The 17,118-nt window shown below is 41.8% G+C and overlaps 2 protein-coding genes across 2 annotated transcripts; one reads left to right on the top strand and one right to left on the bottom strand.

Moving 5' to 3' along the window:
* The first annotated feature begins 228 nt into the window (after positions 1–228).
* Positions 229–3,070, top strand: LOC122875522 (glycine cleavage system H protein, mitochondrial-like). The gene is made up of 5 exons (XM_044194763.1): positions 229–425; positions 548–630; positions 766–829; positions 1,629–1,760; positions 2,503–3,070. Exons 1-5 carry the CDS (start codon positions 275–277, stop codon positions 2,598–2,600), a joined length of 528 nt encoding a protein of 175 aa, XP_044050698.1. The 5' UTR covers positions 229–274; the 3' UTR covers positions 2,601–3,070.
* Positions 3,071–3,385: 315 nt separating this feature from the next.
* On the bottom strand, positions 3,386–9,627 carry si:ch1073-390k14.1 (deoxyribodipyrimidine photo-lyase). Its single transcript, XM_044194744.1, has 9 exons — positions 9,140–9,627; positions 6,703–7,372; positions 6,265–6,576; positions 5,956–6,128; positions 5,761–5,845; positions 5,413–5,645; positions 5,030–5,224; positions 4,681–4,906; positions 3,386–4,507 (listed from the first exon to the last, which is right to left on the bottom strand). Exons 1-9 carry the CDS (start codon positions 9,371–9,373, stop codon positions 3,963–3,965), a joined length of 2,673 nt encoding a protein of 890 aa, XP_044050679.1. The 5' UTR covers positions 9,374–9,627; the 3' UTR covers positions 3,386–3,962.
* Between the last annotated feature and the right edge of the window lie 7,491 nt (positions 9,628–17,118).

The raw sequence follows: 17,118 nt of genomic DNA, 5'->3' as shown, positions 1-17,118 counted from the left end.
TGGTATTCATCTTTTTTTGTGAATGTGGCTGTTCAGGCAAAGTGGAGCATCCCAGTATATCAGACAATAGCTATAAAAAGGAGATCTGTCAGATCCAAAAATGTGCTCTGTACTGGCTCAAAATATGACGCACCAAATAACAGGAGCAAATACAGTACATTTTTGTTATATCAGTAATTTTGTCTTGATCAGTGGAGGGCAGTAAAGCGCTACTGATGCCTCTAACATCCATGAAGAACAATTCGACCCATGCTCTCATCAGTAAGCGACAAAGATGGCCGCCTGTGGGCTATTCCGCTCTCTGTCTTCCAATTTTTTCACAGTTTTGCCTTTACTTACCCGGTCGGCTCCACTTTTTCCGTCGCGGCTGGCCTCTAAACCTTATTTTGGAAGAACGCTAGCCTCTTCTAGCCGATTAACAGCAGGTATTCCCCTGTGAATGTGTTTTATTGTAGCTAATGTTTGCTAACATTTTCGGTAGCTAGAGGCTAACATTAGCTAGAGAAAAGGACACAAGAGCTGACGAGTCTGGTTTGTTATCTTGCAGCACTTAAATTCACAGACAAACACGAATGGATTCGAGTAGAAGACGACGGAATTGGGACTGTCGGTATCAGCAACTATGCGCAAGTAAGTTCCCTGGTCTACGCGTACACACACACACACACACAGGCTCTCACACACGTACATGTCCAAGCACTTAAGTAACGCATTAAAGTAAATGTGTTTGCTACTACCTTTGACCTTGCTTTCTGCCATTTGCAGGAGGCACTGGGAGATGTAGTTTACTGTGGACTGCCAGAGGTGGGAACACAGCTGACTCAGCAGGGTATGGTGTACAGTACTTATATGAAAGGAATAAAGCCTGACATCCTACATCCCTGCTGGTGTGGAGAAAGTTCAAACTGTTGACTATCTATAGCTGGTGATACTAATATTACATCAATTGTGTGGTATGAGACGTGCTATGTTTGATGACCATAGTATTGTGTAAAAGATTAAAGCTTTTTTCCCCCCATGGTTTTGGTGGCTACAATACAATGATGTAATCCAATGTAATGTTCTGAACTTATCTGAGTAGCGAGCAAAATAAACAATGACACCTCTGCTTGCTTAATCAACATACTAATGACTGATTATCTGATTTTGTCACCACAATTATTAATTTATAGATGACTGTAAGATAGCTACTCTTAGCTTAGTTTTACCCAAAGGCATCAAGAAGGGAAGAGAAGTTGTGGTTATTTTGCCTGTTTAAGAGAATAAGTCAAAAATTCTCTATTTTGTGTGCAGTTTTGAATTTATATATATGTGTGTTTTTTAACAAGTGTTTTCAGAAGCATGGATATCAATATGTTTTTCTAGATAAATGATTCTGTATTTTAAAGCAAGAGCTACATAATTTTCCCCTCAGATGCAGTTGTGTTGAGAAACTAGCAATTGCTCAGCTACTTTCCCTCCATAATAAAAAATGCATTTGGTTGTAGAATTAATTTAGCTTGTAGCACCTTTAATTAAAATCAACATAACTTAGCAATATTTGCCTGTGCCTTCTGTGTAGTTGCCATATTTCTAAAATGACCTGACTTTGATGTAAATGCACTTGTTTCTAACATCTACTGCCACAGATGAGTTTGGAGCTCTGGAAAGTGTAAAGGCAGCCAGTGAGCTCTTTTCCCCTTTGACTGGAGAAGTTGTCGAGGTCAATGCACTACTCGCAGAGAACCCTGGTCTGGTCAACAAATCTTGCTACAAAGATGGTATGTGAGGTTTAAGGAAACTGCTACTAGCTTCATTATTTTTTGGACAGTAGAGGGCAGTAATGCATCAGAACATAGAAGGCAACCACTGTAGGATAAAGGAGAAAATTAATATCTTGTACAATCATTTTTTATTTTGTTTGTGAAAATTAACCTTTTTATAGCATATTTTGTCTTTCAAGTGTGGACCATCTTTACTCTACACCTGATCCATACCAATGATTTTGCATGTTTTAGCCCATTCTGTCATACGTACTTAAATTACTGCTAACCATTTTCCATGGCATACCAGTGTTTTACATTTATACATGTTTTTCTTACCTCCCATACAGCAACTTTCATTTACAAATATGAAAATCCACTTGAAGACTTGAAACTTGGTTGATATGGTAATCCGTCCGTGAACATTGTCTGCTTTTTGCTATTGTCAGGATTACATTATCAATGCATGGTAATGTGCTGCAAATACTTTTAAGTTAATGTCCACTTACAACAGCTCTGTGAATTGATAATGTAACTTTGACAACAATAAAGGCAAAAATAGTGTTCACTGTGATGGATTTACCAAACTCAAGCAGGCTCAGAGTCTTAAGTAGATTTTCATACTGTAATGGAAACAGGAAGCCAATGGTGTCAGTCATGTTAAAAATATGTGACTTGTGATAAATGGGCTAAAGTATTCAAAAACACTGATATGGTCCTTGACACATAGCTTAACTTATTTTTAACCTGTTCAATATAGGTTGGCTGATGAAGATGACCATTGCCAACCCTGCAGAGCTTGATACTCTAATGGACGAGGCATCCTATGAGAGATACATCCGCTCCATTGAGGACTAACCTAACACCTCCTAATAAGTTCTCCCTCTCTTCTCTTCACACACCACTGGCAGGAAGATCCACAAGTTGTGCCTGTCAGTTACAACAAGTCACAATGCTTAGCATCCACCAGGGGAGCTCAAGAACTCCAGATTGCTGACCTGCCAGTGTTGTAGAGCTGTGAACATTAGGAACCCTTATCTACTGCTAAAAGACTGACTTTAGGGGGCTGGTCAATCTCCACTGACTAAATCCAATGTTGAGTTGTTGCAGCCTCAAATCCCCAAACAGAAGAGACAGACTCACAGTCAATAGAAGTTTCCAAGCATTTCAGTCAAAACTTGAATTTCTGTTGTAGGACATTGTTAGACTTAAAAAAGCACTTTGGTCTTTATGGTATTAATAATAATGTTGGTCTGCACCGCATGTATGACAGCTACACTGTAGACATGGGACCTGTAAATTAGAAAATAAACATTTCCTGAAACGTGTTTTCTTTGTCATTTTTTTATTACCCAAAGTTTAGACTTGATATTAAAAATGTGGGCGGTATTTTGAAAATTACAGTTTGTCACATTATGTGTTGAACAGCTGATATGCTTGGCGCTATGTCAGAGCAATACATAATATACATGCAATTTGCATATTTAGTAATTTGCATCACTTCAAAATAAATAAAAAGAAAACCACTTCAGTCAACCACCTGTTATGTCCACAAACATTTCCAGCCTAAAGTTAGAACCCATTATACAAATATAAAGTATACAAAAAGGTAGCTCCACAACCAAAATTCAAAACACAAGATTGGAACCTGATACCACCTTTAATTTGAAGTATTTTGATACACACACTGACAACGAAATCTCAGTTTTTCTGATGCTGTTTACATCAGTTTGTAAACACTGTAAAATGGGCCTCTATTTTAAAAATGAGAAACACCGAATGCTATTTTTTTCCCCACTTCAACTCAGACACTACAATGTATGTGTATATTTATGTGAAACATACCTACCATACATTTGTATGTTCAGAAATACAGACTGGGCCTTTAAGAAAGGAAGCTGCACTGAAATCAAGTATATTGGCTAACCTGAACCAATGTTTGTCACCTTGGCTGGTATGATACTATTGCTCAATACCTGAGATTATACTGAATACTTGATGTCCAAAATGTTACAAGCATTTTTCAGCCCTCTTGCAAACTTCAACATAAATTTTCCTCACTCTGTCCACATCTTTGGGGCCAGTGTAGATTTAAAGAGGAGACTTTTTGGGCTGTTTGGCATCTTAAAGGCTGTTGTTTGTGACATTTTGTCCATGTGCATTTTACTAGTAACTGTCTGGTCACTTAGAACCTGTAAACTTTCAGTCTTGATCTCTGGGTCACATGAGAGAGGTGACTGCCCCACCAGGTACTATAGAAAACCTGTCCTTGGCTGATGGAGTTCGTCTGGCCCTGCCCCGAGGTGCAGGAGGCCGAGGGAGTCCCTCCATTCTACGATAAACACTCTCCAGCCTCTCCTTGCTCTGCGTTCCCTCATATATCACGCTGGCAGTAAAGTCTCTCTCATTAAGGAAGGCAATGGTCTCATCCCTCCTGCGGCTCACGTATCCTTTTAGAACAGCATTGTAAGGATTTGAGAAGGCATCTGCATCTGGATCTTCTAGCTGGTGTTTGAATTCCATGCGGGTGATAACAGGCAACAAGAACTGCTTCCCTTTTGTCACTGCACCCCCATCCCTGTGTGATAAGCCCAGAGCCTCAGAGACCAGGCGTGGGGGCAGAGGCACCAAGTCGCAGCCTGAGCGTTTGTCCACATACTGTCCGAACTCTTTCCGCACCAGAGCTACATCTTGCAGAGACTGACCCCTCCGCTCCTCCAGGTCTGTAACTATTCGCTCAGGATACGTCTGGCCAAACACCACACCTAAACAATGAGGATAGCAAGGAAAGGAGATTTGTATGTTACGGTGTGGAACTGTATACTGAAAGTAGCATGTTTAACATCAAAAGTGTTTTTTGGACTGAACTCATTTAAAATAAAAAATATTAAGAAGCCAACAGATGACCCCTACAGCCTAATGATGATAACATCCTCACCAGCTCGTCGAAGCATAGACGCGGGACATTTCCAGGGTTTGTGAATTAGCTCGTCAGGCAGATCTGCAAGTTCAGGACACCACTTCCTAACATAGCTGCCGTAGGGGTCGCAGGTCATTGACGCATCGACGGGGTGCATGACAAAGTTCCAGTGATCCAGACCACACATGCCCCCATTCTGCCACATCATAGCATCTATGGCAACATCTGCATCCACTAGGGTGTTCTAAACACATGTAAATGTTGGATACAATCAGCTACTTTCAGTAAGTACACAGTAAGTACTGTGTGTTGCTGTATATGATATTTATGTAAGTGCATGTTGTGCCTGCATGCGTGCACGTCTCACCTGGAACCAGCAATAGCCTTCTTGCCAGGGCAGGTGAAGATATGCTATGAGAAAAGATGCCACCACATGTCTCATATAGTTGTTCATCCAGCCTGTCAGCCACAGCTGCCTCATGGCTGCATCCACCAGAGGGTAGCCTGTACGACCTCGCTGCCAGGCCTTCAGGTGGCCACGATCACTGCTCCACCACAAAGCCTGTAAATATCAGCAGGTGAATAATGCTTCGTAATAAATGTAGTTCTTCATAGTGTAATATAGGCTTTTAATTACTGATGAAGAAAGTGAAGGGTAGGTCATCTTTACATAGTTCTTTCTTTGCATTTATGTGTAACACTTAAAGTATATGTTTATGTGTTATCAAGATGTCTGTACCCTATTTATACCTTGTATGGAGGTCTAAGGGATTCCCAAGGGAGGTCAGGGAACAATGTTAGCTGCCAGTAAGCCAAATCTCTCCACGCCAGTTTGCGTTGGAACTTTGGGGGTCGACAGCGTACCCCTTTGGCATCCCACAATAGCCAGCGTGGGCTGAGCTGACCAAAGTGAAGGTAGGGAGACAGACAGCTGGTATTTGGGGCATCCGCCCTGCCTGACTCTTTTTTATATCTATACACACCTAGGACACATGGGAGAATCATAAGATACTGTTAGATCATTGCCTCACTTCTGAACATTCCTCCAAACACAGTGTATACATGATATGTTTACAATGTGCACACGAGGTGTCTTACCATCATGAAGAAAAGCCTCTAGCCGGGCATGTGCTCCTTCTTCACTGAAATCCCAGGACTTACGTATGTTAGCTGCCCAGTCGATCTGAATGCCAAAATGAACACAAGAAAATATTTAGGACTTCATGATCTAATCTCAATTGTATTTTGAGCTGTAGCTCTGCCCTACAGGACTGTTATGCTGTGGTTACTGACCGTTGTGCCATCCTTTCTGCGGGGCATGCGTGCCAGGCCTAGTGTGTCCAAAGAGACACCCTGAGGCCAGTGGGCAGGTGTGGGGAGAGATACAGGTGGGTCCAAGGGAACTCCTAATGCATACCCTGGGTTCTGTCTACAGCAGCTCATGAAGTGAGACACTGAACCTATTCCTAAATCCAGAGAAGAAAACTCAAGTTCACCAAAAAAATTAACTTACTGCCAATCGGCTTTGTATTACTATATATATATTTCAAGCTTTGCTATTTATCACAAATATTTAAGCAAGCTCATTTTGTTGTGATTAACCTCTGAGTCCCACACCCTCCGTGCTGACAGAGTAAGGGTCTCTGAGACAGTACGAGTGGAACATTTTGCATTCAACACCATCTTTCTGAAGGGCTGACCCCACGACATCATCCCTCTCCTTCAGCCAGGGCTCATAGACGGCATTAGCCAAGACTGTTCTGGCCCCTGTCTCCTTTACTAGCTCTTTCAGGGTACGCAGGGAAGAGCCAACCTCATTCCCCTCTCCATTTGCCTTGAGGAAGACAAGACGGCTGCCAATGCGCTCCAGAGATGAACAGAAACAAGACAAAGCTTGATGAAGCCAGTATTTACCTGTTAAAAAGAAAAGATGTGATTGGACAACAGTCAAAAGACTTGCAAATTAATATGCTTTAGTTCTGTATGAAAAGTTAAAAAGCACAGCCACCACTAAGGGCAGTAATTACTAGGTCAACTTACAAGCTCCCCCCATAGCCACTGTAGTCCCAGTTCCCTCCTCCTCTTCAGGGCTCCAGATGAAGACAGGGATGACAGGTGCACCAACCTCCAATGAGCCAATGAGAGCAGGGTTGTCACAAAGTCGCAAGTCCCTCCTGAACCACAGCAGTACCGGTGGGGGGGCTGATGGAGAACAGGGCAAACCTACAACCTGGCGGCCAACGCCTTTACGCCGCTGTCGCCTGTTCTTAGAGCGTTTTGGTTTCTCTGATTGATTCAAATCTCCCTCATCCATCATTTGGTCACCTTCTTCAACCGTGTCTTGCTTGGAAAATAAGCCAGACAGTCTGGAGACACACACAATCTGACTTGTCCCTGGTGTCTCCTTATTATATTTATCAACATGTGTGCTTTTCTGATGCTCAGTCTCTCGGGTTGTATGTTGCGGGTTGTGGTTGACCCAAGGTTCAGTTTGTGGTGAGTTGGTGTTTTCTTTCCTGCCACCTACTGCTAGCTGGGTGTGGCTGCTTCCCTGAGGCTGAGATATCGCGGGCAGTTGAACAGAGCTTCTCTGATTCGGTCTGTCTCCAGGTTGCTGAAGTCGGGACTCTTGGCTGGGAGTTGACAGCTGGTGATCTTTCATTTCCAGTAGAGAGAGAGCCAATGCAAGTTTCAGTTCATCATCTTCAGTCTACAATTTAATTAGGACAACCCATTATTATTGCTGTTAAAATAACTGCTTATAGTCATTGGGGTAGAGATGACAAATTTCATGTACAATTTTTGCAGCTACATGTGCAAATAGTAACAATCAAACAAGCATAACAAGAGCAAGAGAGAAAGTTGTTACAGTTAAAACTGTCAAGAAGTATGCACTGAACCTTATATGACCAAACACCAGGGTTGGTGTTTTGCAAAAACTATGCAAAAATGTCTATCAAGGTTTCTGTTGGAGAAAGTGATAAGCTAGCTAGTGTTAATGCCTCTTCCATTTAGTTATTTGATTAAAACTCTTTTATGTTTAGTAAGGCAATTTTTTCAATAAACAATTTCACAGGTATCTGGTCTCAAATTAAATATGGACATGTCAGCTTTAAATTGCTTATTGCACTTTTGATGTTAAAGGCCCTACAGTGAGCCATACAGCCACACGGTGTTTCACTTATTTAAGCTGAGCAGGACTGGGTAGGTGTATTTAAGTTGATTAGACGAAGTGAACACCTGGGTGTGCAGGTGTTGAATACATTTGCAGTGAGTTAGTGACACCAAAATAGTTTCCTAAATGGCTTATATCTAACATATTAGATTAATTTGTATGAATGGAAACACACTGAGTACCGGTATACCAGTATCCCACTGAGTGTCCCTAAGTACCCCAGAAGCCCAACCCACAGGCTTTCCCTTAGTCCATTTTAAATACAAGTTGCTGTTAAGGCATCGATATTGCCCATTTTATCTTACACATATATTATTTACATAGATAAGTAAATTAGGGGTTTTTTTCTAATGATGATAATAATGATTCGTGGTAATCTTATGTTACGTCATTTGTATCATTAGGTATTACATAAGGCCTATAGGTAGCATGCGGCTCAATTGTAATTTTTGTAAACTCAGGTAATATAATAATAATTAGTCTATTGTTACATGAAATACTTGTATATTAAATTGTGTATGTATTTCGTACAGCACATTCTTAACTTTCAACTCATTGTATGGGGTATTTGGTCCGAGAAGCCAAAACAATACCATTAAAACCGTGGGGTAGCTGCTCCCAGCAAAAAAGCTAACTTAAGCTTGCTTTACCTGACATCTCCTCCTAAGAGCAGGGAGGCAAGTACTGTAAAGGAATGACTGGTGAAGATATTAGCATATTTAGCAAGCCAGGAGTCAGCATTTTTTCTCAGGAGCTGGTAGATAAAAAAGGGCTGAAATGCCAATGAAAGTAGCACTTAAAGAGAGATCCAAAGGGTTGCCCTTGTTGCTCTATTTCTGCTAATGTCAACTAACTAATATAGTTGTTTGCTAACACGTTAGCCATGACAATAACTCCAGTTTAGCTAACTTGGAGTCTTTTTGCCTCTCATAGTGGTCTAGAATTGCAACTTAAAGGATTAAGAAACACAAAACACCAACTTTATATCATATATATATATATATATATATATATATATATATATATATATATATATATATATATATATATATACATACATATATTTTGTGTACATATACTTATATTTGTTGCACTCTTGTTCTGATTTGTTTTCATAGGATTTTTAAATACTTTGCTTGTCTCTGATTAACAGACTATATCTAAGGTTATTTCTTGAAATGTATTCTTTTAATGTTTCTTTTTTTTTAAGATATGTTCTTTCATTTTGAACTACTTTGTAACCCATGTATTAAAGACTGCTACCACGTTATAAGTATACTTATATCCAACACACTCACTGACCTCAGAGAAATATTCCTTGTAGATGGAGATGAGGATGGAGTGCAGGGAGCTGTTGGCCGTGAATAGGGGCTGGATGAGGGACAGGAACTGTGAGCGGGTCTCCTGGTGCCCCAGGGCCGACACACACGTCGCAAAAAACCCTTCAGGATCCTCTCGACCCACCAGCACGTCCCTTAACATCTTTCTCAACAAGGCTTTACTGTGTTCGGCACCAGACGCTGCTGAAGGACGCATCTTCAAGTGAAAGGTGACGCTAAATAATCGCTAAAAAAAAATGCTGTAAAACTTCTGTGAACTTCTGATACGTCTAATAAATAGTTTAAACTCAGGCATTAAAACATAATGCCCTCCACGTCCGGATCCTACCCTCAGTGCTGGTTACCAAACAACAGCTAATTTTGAGTTACACAAGCCATGTTTCAGTGTTTTGTAACCTGCAAAGCTAAAGGTTTGTAATGGGTTAATATCACCAGTAGAGGGTGTACCAGTCTAATAAATAAGAGCTATGTAGGGAGGATAGTGAAACCCATGAGTGCCTGGCTGTTCACAGGATGTGAGTAACAGTTGGGATTCCCTGTTTACATTTTATTAATTTGAAATTAGGGTAGATATATATGGATATAATAAATACTATAGCAATGTCTGTTTTTGTCATAAGCTTCTCTTTCTGTGTATCATCTTCCCATAAAAATATAATCATTCCTCTACCAAATCATACATCTCAACTAAAATTTGTCGTGACGGGGCTCCCCACAATCTAAATCCAATCAAATAGAGATCCTTGGTTCAATTTGAATTAATGTAAAAATGCTGGGGGGACATCTCCCTCAAGATAATCATTCTATAACTTTTACATAGGCTTCATCTTGACAGGAATGTAGTCCTTTTCAAGTTCACCCTGTGATGTGAGACTAAAAAACAAAGCCAGGAGACCTTGTACCCAGCAGTGAATTTTTAATCATGGTCTGTAGAGGGGTTGCTAAGTAATTGATTTTTTTAATGAGACCATGCGTATGCATTTGAATGTACGCAGTGGGGAACAATAATTTGTCACACAGACCAACCTTTAAAATGCTTTGTATAGTTGATAAGCTCCACTTATAATACTGTATTACTGGAATTACTCTTAGTAATTAGTCTTATTTTGTTCATGCTAAAATATTCTCAAGTATTCATCTAAAATGTGACTCAGGGCTTCATGTACAAGGACATACAGTCTCAATTATTCAGGTTTTTATCTGAGAGGTAGTCAGAGTGTATGAAGGGGTGATGTGTTGAGAGCTGTGATATGTGGCGAGAGAAAGACAGAAAGAGAGGGAGAGAGAGAAAGAGATTGAGAGAGAGAGAGAATCAATAGTGTTTAGACAGAGAAGTGGAGTCTAAGTGTGTGATCAATAGAGAGCAGAGAGGAGAGATTAGCTGCTTTTCTCTCTCAAACTAACACTGACAAATTGGTGAATTGGTGTATCGGCCCTTGGGCTAAACGGATTGACCTGCTGTTTCCATGTTCTACCGTGTACTGTCAATAAAGATCTATGTTCATTGTGGCTCTCAATGAAGAGAGTGAACGAAGCACCGGAAAAGAGAAAAGGGGAAAGGAAGGAAGGGAAATGGAGAAGTCAAAAGGGGGAAAAGCAAAGCGCAGCTCAGGTGCCCAAGTAGCCCCAGTCCTCACAAAATGTCCACACCTTTGTCTCATTAACACACACATGCACTCACATGTGCATCCTCATGCACACTGTTATAAAACCATAATAACGTCTCCAGGAAAATTAATGGAAAGACAGATTAAAAACTAAGTGAGGAGAAACGGGCCACTGGTGTAGCTATTTGCAACTCATAAATCATTCTGACACACCCACGCGCATGTAGACACATGCATATACACACACACACACACGTACTGTAATTAACCACAGGCTATTTACTCTCTCCTGCTGTAAATTAGACATGCAGACACAGTTATTACATTAGGGGGATCTGCCATGCAGAATACTAACAGGAGGAGGAGGGGACACCGGTGCACACAACAAACCGCTCATACAAACATAAACACACACACATACACGTACACAAGAAAGAGGGTATGGAAGAATCATAGACTGACGGGAGTGAAAATGAAGCTGCAGCACAGAGAATAGGGGCCCCCAGCTCTTTGTTTCCTGCTGCATTTCATTATCTGAAACGCCAGCCAGCACACACGACACACACACAACGCACCTCCCCCTTCCCTAAAGCTGTCTGCCTCCACTCCATGCACACAGCCCAAAAAGAGAGGAAAATAGAGATACTGCGTCAGTGCCATTCACTGGCATCTGGACTCGGTCATGACAAGTATGTCTGCATGGTCATCCTGAACAGATTAGCCGGGCCAGAAGCTGGTCTGAGTTGAATAGTTCCCTTCAGCCTGCGCTGGCAGAAATCACTTTCCCATAAATTCTATTTTAAGCAGAACAATAGGCGATAAGGACTTGATTAAAGCAAGCATTGATACTCTGGGTAGCTTGTCTCCATTTAGTTCATCTGAAGTTGTTTTTTTTTCTGGCAGTCCACCTCCTTCTGTTTGTGTGTGTGTCCTCTGTTTCCCCCTACCTTCCTCACCGCTCTCTGTCCCTCTGTTTTCCCACGGTGATCGATAGCTCATTACAATCATTGACTGCGGCTCATCAGCACCTGTTAAGGTCTGGAGAGACAGAGAGAAGGTGCATGTGCGTCTGAGAGTGTGTGTTGTGTGATGCAAGGCTATTGATAAATAGAAAAGATTGGTCTGGAATGATTCAGAGGTGAAGTTTGACATTTGAATGTTTTTTTCTGATTCACATTTATTGCTGCAGGCGTCTAGTTTGTCGCCGCTTTATGGTCTGTGGTCTTGGGGAACATCTTATTATGCAACTCACGTGGGTACCATGGTTTGTTGCTATGGTGATTGCCAAGGGAGCCTGAGTATTATAGGTGTTTATCCTAGACAGGAGCAAGGCTACTCACCGTCTATCAGGACATGCTTCAATTTACCACACAGTTTGGACCACACATTAAGATCAACACAGTCACAGAGGGACAAAGGGAAAACACAGCATACAACACAGTCAAGTGGGGATGTGATTTAATGGATAGATTATTCAGTGTTCATATTCCTGGAAGACAGACATTGTTCAAACACTCAGTTGTTGGTTTAATGCGTCACTGCAGGGTTTGTTTTTGGAGAGGACAGACTGTGGGCAGAAAGAAGCAAACAGAGAAAAAGAGAGAGACTATTAAACACTACAAACCATGGTTAAAGGCAAGGAGAAATGTGTAAAAAAACACAAAATAAAAGAGACAATAGTGAGACCCCAAGAAGTCCCCCATGGATTCATTCACAGGATGTGGTCTAAGAAAAGAGGAGAATTGGCATAAGAGTGTGAAGTTTTAAGGAAAGCGGATATAAATAGAGTGAATACAATGGAGGACTGAAAAGAGAACAAGTCTCTCAGCCCATGCATAAATTACACACATCATTTACATATTCATTATGTTTTGTGTACTAATGAGAGTATTTGCTTAATACTTCCACCACCACTAGCAGCTTTTGTTTGACATGAGAGATTTTAAAGAGTAGGAAAAAAAGACAGAAACATAGGGGGAAAGGGTCATCTTAGTTAAGTGGGTGAGGTCAATGGCACACAATCGATTTTACTGATAATCAAATCAATCATATTGCTGTATAGTGCATGTGTGAACAAGCACAACCTGCACAAGGCTCTTAGAGATGTAAAACAAAGCACACATGCTGGGGGTTGGTAAAAGTTAATTAAAACAACACAAGCTTTCTCCAAACTCAGGGCTCTCTTCGTCTTTCTCCTCTTCTCTCGGTGGAATAAGTAACTGCTGTGGTAATTACCTACAGGGCAGTCACTCTAAGCATTCCTTCAGGTGCCAAAGAAGTCTCCCAAATGACAACAAAGACCACCGATTTGCGGCATGCATTTAAGAAATGAAAATTTGTGTACATGTCAATTAAGTAATTTTGTGTGTATATACAAACGCAGCATTTCATACACACAAAAAGGGTAAATTATTCAGAAATTGAATGAATGAAATGTGGGGAAAAGAGAGAGGGATGGAAATGTAGAGACAGGGGGAAGGGCAACGGAGGGATGAGCTACAAATGAGAGCGATGGCGGTGGCAGGTTGGCACAGTGCCATCCAGTCAGGACTTGAGCGGGGGCGGGCATGGGCATGGGCGAAGGGGCGAGGAGAATAAGAATGGAAGAGGAAGAGAAACAGACCTCCATACTACTACCATGGTGCCACCTTGGCACAGGCACAGTGGGGCGAAACGAACAGCAGAACGGGCACAGAAAAGGAAGATATAGAAAATATCAGAGGACAGCAGGGCATAGAAGTGAGCGAGATGCCAGCAGACAGAGGATTACTCAGATGTAGATGGATGAAGGGAGACATAGAAGGATGTTGAAGAGAGAAATGGATGATACTATGAAACTGTAAGGTGCAACTCGAAAAATGTCGGCGGAAAATCCTGCATTCTATCCATTTTCCGACTTTTCTTTCTCTCTATGCCAGCCACTGCGTGCCAGCCAGTGGGCACCATGCCAGCCTACAGTTGAGGCATACCCGAAGCGATCAAATCAGTCAGCAGAGAACTGTCTTAGTTGAAGACAAGGAGACTCACCTCTGAGGATTTGCTGCTAATCACCGTTTGTTTGCTTGGACAAAACCAAGAAGAGGTGCCCAGGCAACGGTTGCCAGCGATTCTGTGATGGCATCTTTTCAGGGGCGGCAAGGGTTCAGGGAGAAAGATGGCACGCTGCCAAGCCAACATAACACAAACATTTGCAAACAGAAACCTCCATACGGTGAGCAGAACATTTCGGATACCTTAAATATTTTGGCGATTTCATCCCCACAAGGAGAGACCAGAAACAGAGATGGCACCGTGCCAAACGCAAACTGGGAGGCATTCACGGGCACCTACCAGAAGCTGTACAAAAGCGTAGTAAATACGGACACAACATAGTAGCAGAAGGTTGGAACGAGAGCCACAAATGCAACTGTGGTGGGAGTATGGGACAAAAACCATTTCCTCTATGCCAACTCTTCTCAGTGCCAACTGCTGCACTGGAAGGAAGCTGCTGCCCATTACAAAGAACTAAGACAAGGGATCGCACTATTCCATTATGGAGAGGAAGAGTATGTGCAAGAAGAGGAATAATGAGCAAAATGAATAGAGGATATGGAAGAAGAAAAAATGGGGAATTTTGTGCTTAACGAAGAACAGTGGGAGTGGGTGGACAAGGATGATAAAGAGCCTCTTTCCTGCACATGCACACCTGGGATGTTCTTAAAGGGATATCCCCTCAGACTGCTGTGTGTGTCAAAGGGAGGGATGTGTTGGCATCATCTCCAGGGTGTCAAGCTGTGTTTCTCTATTGCCAGTCAGGGAGGGTGCTACAGTCATCAGGGGCGGGCAACTGTCTGGGCATCTCATCTGCAGCTAATTAACAGCCACACACTAATTCTAACAGCCGATCATAATTAGCGATTTAATCGCTCGTCAACGCTTTTCTCCCCCCTTAAATTGTGCCTCCTGTTTGGACACGTGCGGATAAGCTAAGGAACGTTGGATCCCCCCTCCCCTCCTCCTCGTCCTTCTTTCCTTCATCCTTGGCTCCAGACTCCAGTGGGATCTTAATTAAGCCTGGGCTTCATTATGTAAATGGAGTACAATAAACGACAGCAGAGGTGGAGCTGGATCCAGACTGAATTGGAACGGTGGGAGGGGAGCATTGGAAGTGGAAAATTACCTTTGGAAGGTTACCAAAATTGTCTATAGGATGTTATTGAACTACAATAATTGTAACATATATGTCGTTAGTGTGCCACTACCGCATGTGGTCTGAGAACCAACATTTTCTGCTCTGATGCTCCGTCTCGGTTGCCATTGGAAAAAGTTCTCTGAAATAACACTGGATACGCAATATGTCGTCTCTTATAAAGCAAATTCATAAGGGAATGGTGACAATGAACCCCTTAATATCACCAGTTGGCCGTTGTCGTGGATACGAAGAAAGATGGGAGGATAGGGAGAGAGAAAGGAGGCAGACAGAAACACTGACAGTGGCAGCAGCATGGCAGCTAATGTCATCTCAGTTTAATCATCGCATGGGATCATGGGGTTCATGAAAATTCATTTGCATATCATTAAATGGAGAGAGGTTATTTGGTGCGGGCAACCAAAATGGGATTGGATGAAGGAAGGAGGAAAAAAAAGGCAAATGGAGAGGCTCGTTATTAAACAGCAATGTTTTATAGTCCGCCAGCCGATTCATTTAATTTTGGCGTAATTAAAATGTGTCAGACTCAATCAATCATTCCATCTGGGATACTATCAATGTTTCAGTCTGAAAAAAGACTAATCAGTTGATATGCAGTCGGACACTTTCCAATAACAGTCTAAGTGCTTTAGTCTACTATGAGCTTGACCCACCCACTCTTTTTTCTAATTTATCTGAAGGAGTGTATCAAAACATCCATTGTGACTTCTATGTATTGTGTCGAGACATATCTATCTCTGACAGGTGGTGATGCCACCCTGTGTTAGTCAGTAAGAGGATAACTCACACTGTCTTTTTGACCTTAGTAGTAAGCTGTCAGTGGTGTGTATGTATATGCTTGCATACGTGCATTTCTCATTTGCATAAGTGATGTAATTAGACCGCCCTTTCACATGCAGATCAGTTTGACAACATGGCAATCACTCCAACACACACACATACAGTCATACGCACATATACACACGACAACACACTCTTACTGCCGTGACCACCCCCATATCATGGGGAGTCTGTTGTCTGTGGGCAGAGAGTGTAAAGATTAACATAATCCAGCTAATAAGTGTGAGTAATATTCACACAGTGACGCGTGGCGTAGACACTGTCCTGCTGATGCGTATTTGTATCTCATTATAGATGTAAAGTACTGAAGGGGGAACGACAGGGGGGTGCCAGTGTGGATGGGGGATGGCGAGGGGTCACGAAAAAGTGTGGGCCTGAATGTAGAGACACCCAAGAATGACAATAAACAGCAGTATTTTTTGTAAAGTTATACTATTCACCCTTTCTACAGAGGTCTACAGAGTGCTAATATAATATAAAGACAGATTACACAGGATACCTTATAACTGGGATGCTGGAGATCAGTATAGAAAGTCTTTCTAATGTTTTCACAAAATCAGAAAGACAATTTCTCTCATTTTTCTGTTCATTTACAGTACTAAGAAGGCACAGATTGTCAGTTTTTGCGGCAGAATGTAGGAATTATAAATAGAGTGTATTTGCGCTTGCAGGCTAGCTCTGCCACATGATTGATTAGGATGGTGTGACGACCATTAAAAAGTCATTTAAAAGATGGATAGGGACCACATTTCCAAATAAAAACCACTTTATACCTGATGAAGTGCTGAACAAACTCTCCTTCAAAGACATTTACTGATTACTCTCGGCGTGTGAGTGAGTATAATGTGGGAAGCACCCATGTACTTGTGTGTAGCTCTGCATCAGCTGCAGATGATACAGAACCAATCTTCAGGACAGTCGGGCAGTAGGTAATGATGTTCACATTTTAAAATCTAAAATTAGATCACAATTTCTAGATTAAAAGAAGCGGCATGATATTCATTTGGACGGAGGTGTAAACTATCTGCATACACACAATGCCACAAACAGGTCTACACACACACACACTAATTGAAATGTATCTGATAGCACAGTGTCGCTTCGACTGAAGCTTTAGCTTTCAGAGCTGTGTCTAAATGTGCGAATGTATTTCAGCTCTGTCTCTTTAACTCAGGCCTCCACCACAGCAGCATGCTTTGGGATTCATGCATAAACATGAGCTGGCCTTTCAGCTCTCTCCTCACATAACCAATCTAAATCTAAATGAGCCCCCACAACAGCCCCCACTACAGATACACCAGCAGG

This window comes from Siniperca chuatsi, linkage group LG4 (assembly GCF_020085105.1).
Source record: "Siniperca chuatsi isolate FFG_IHB_CAS linkage group LG4, ASM2008510v1, whole genome shotgun sequence".
Classification (NCBI taxonomy): Eukaryota; Metazoa; Chordata; class Actinopteri; order Centrarchiformes; family Sinipercidae; genus Siniperca; species Siniperca chuatsi.
This window is presented reverse-complemented; position numbering and strand designations above follow the sequence as displayed.

Bases quoted from the DNA above. Each gene is read 5' to 3' on its own strand.
- LOC122875522 (XM_044194763.1), top strand. From the start codon at position 275: ATGGCCGCCTGTGGGCTATTCCGCTCTCTGTCTTCCAATTTTTTCACA. The intron at 631-765 runs GTAAGTTCCCTG...TGCCATTTGCAG, and splicing joins GTATCAGCAACTATGCGCAA to GAGGCACTGGGAGATGTAGT. The intron at 830-1,628 runs GTATGGTGTACA...CTACTGCCACAG, and splicing joins AACACAGCTGACTCAGCAGG to ATGAGTTTGGAGCTCTGGAA.
- si:ch1073-390k14.1 (XM_044194744.1), bottom strand. From the start codon at position 9,373: ATGCGTCCTTCAGCAGCGTCTGGTGCCGAACACAGTAAAGCCTTGTTG. The intron at 6,577-6,702 runs GTAAGTTGACCT...TCTTTTTAACAG, and splicing joins AGTGGCTATGGGGGGAGCTT to GTAAATACTGGCTTCATCAA. The intron at 5,646-5,760 runs GTAAGACACCTC...CATGTGTCCTAG, and splicing joins AGAGGCTTTTCTTCATGATG to GTGTGTATAGATATAAAAAA.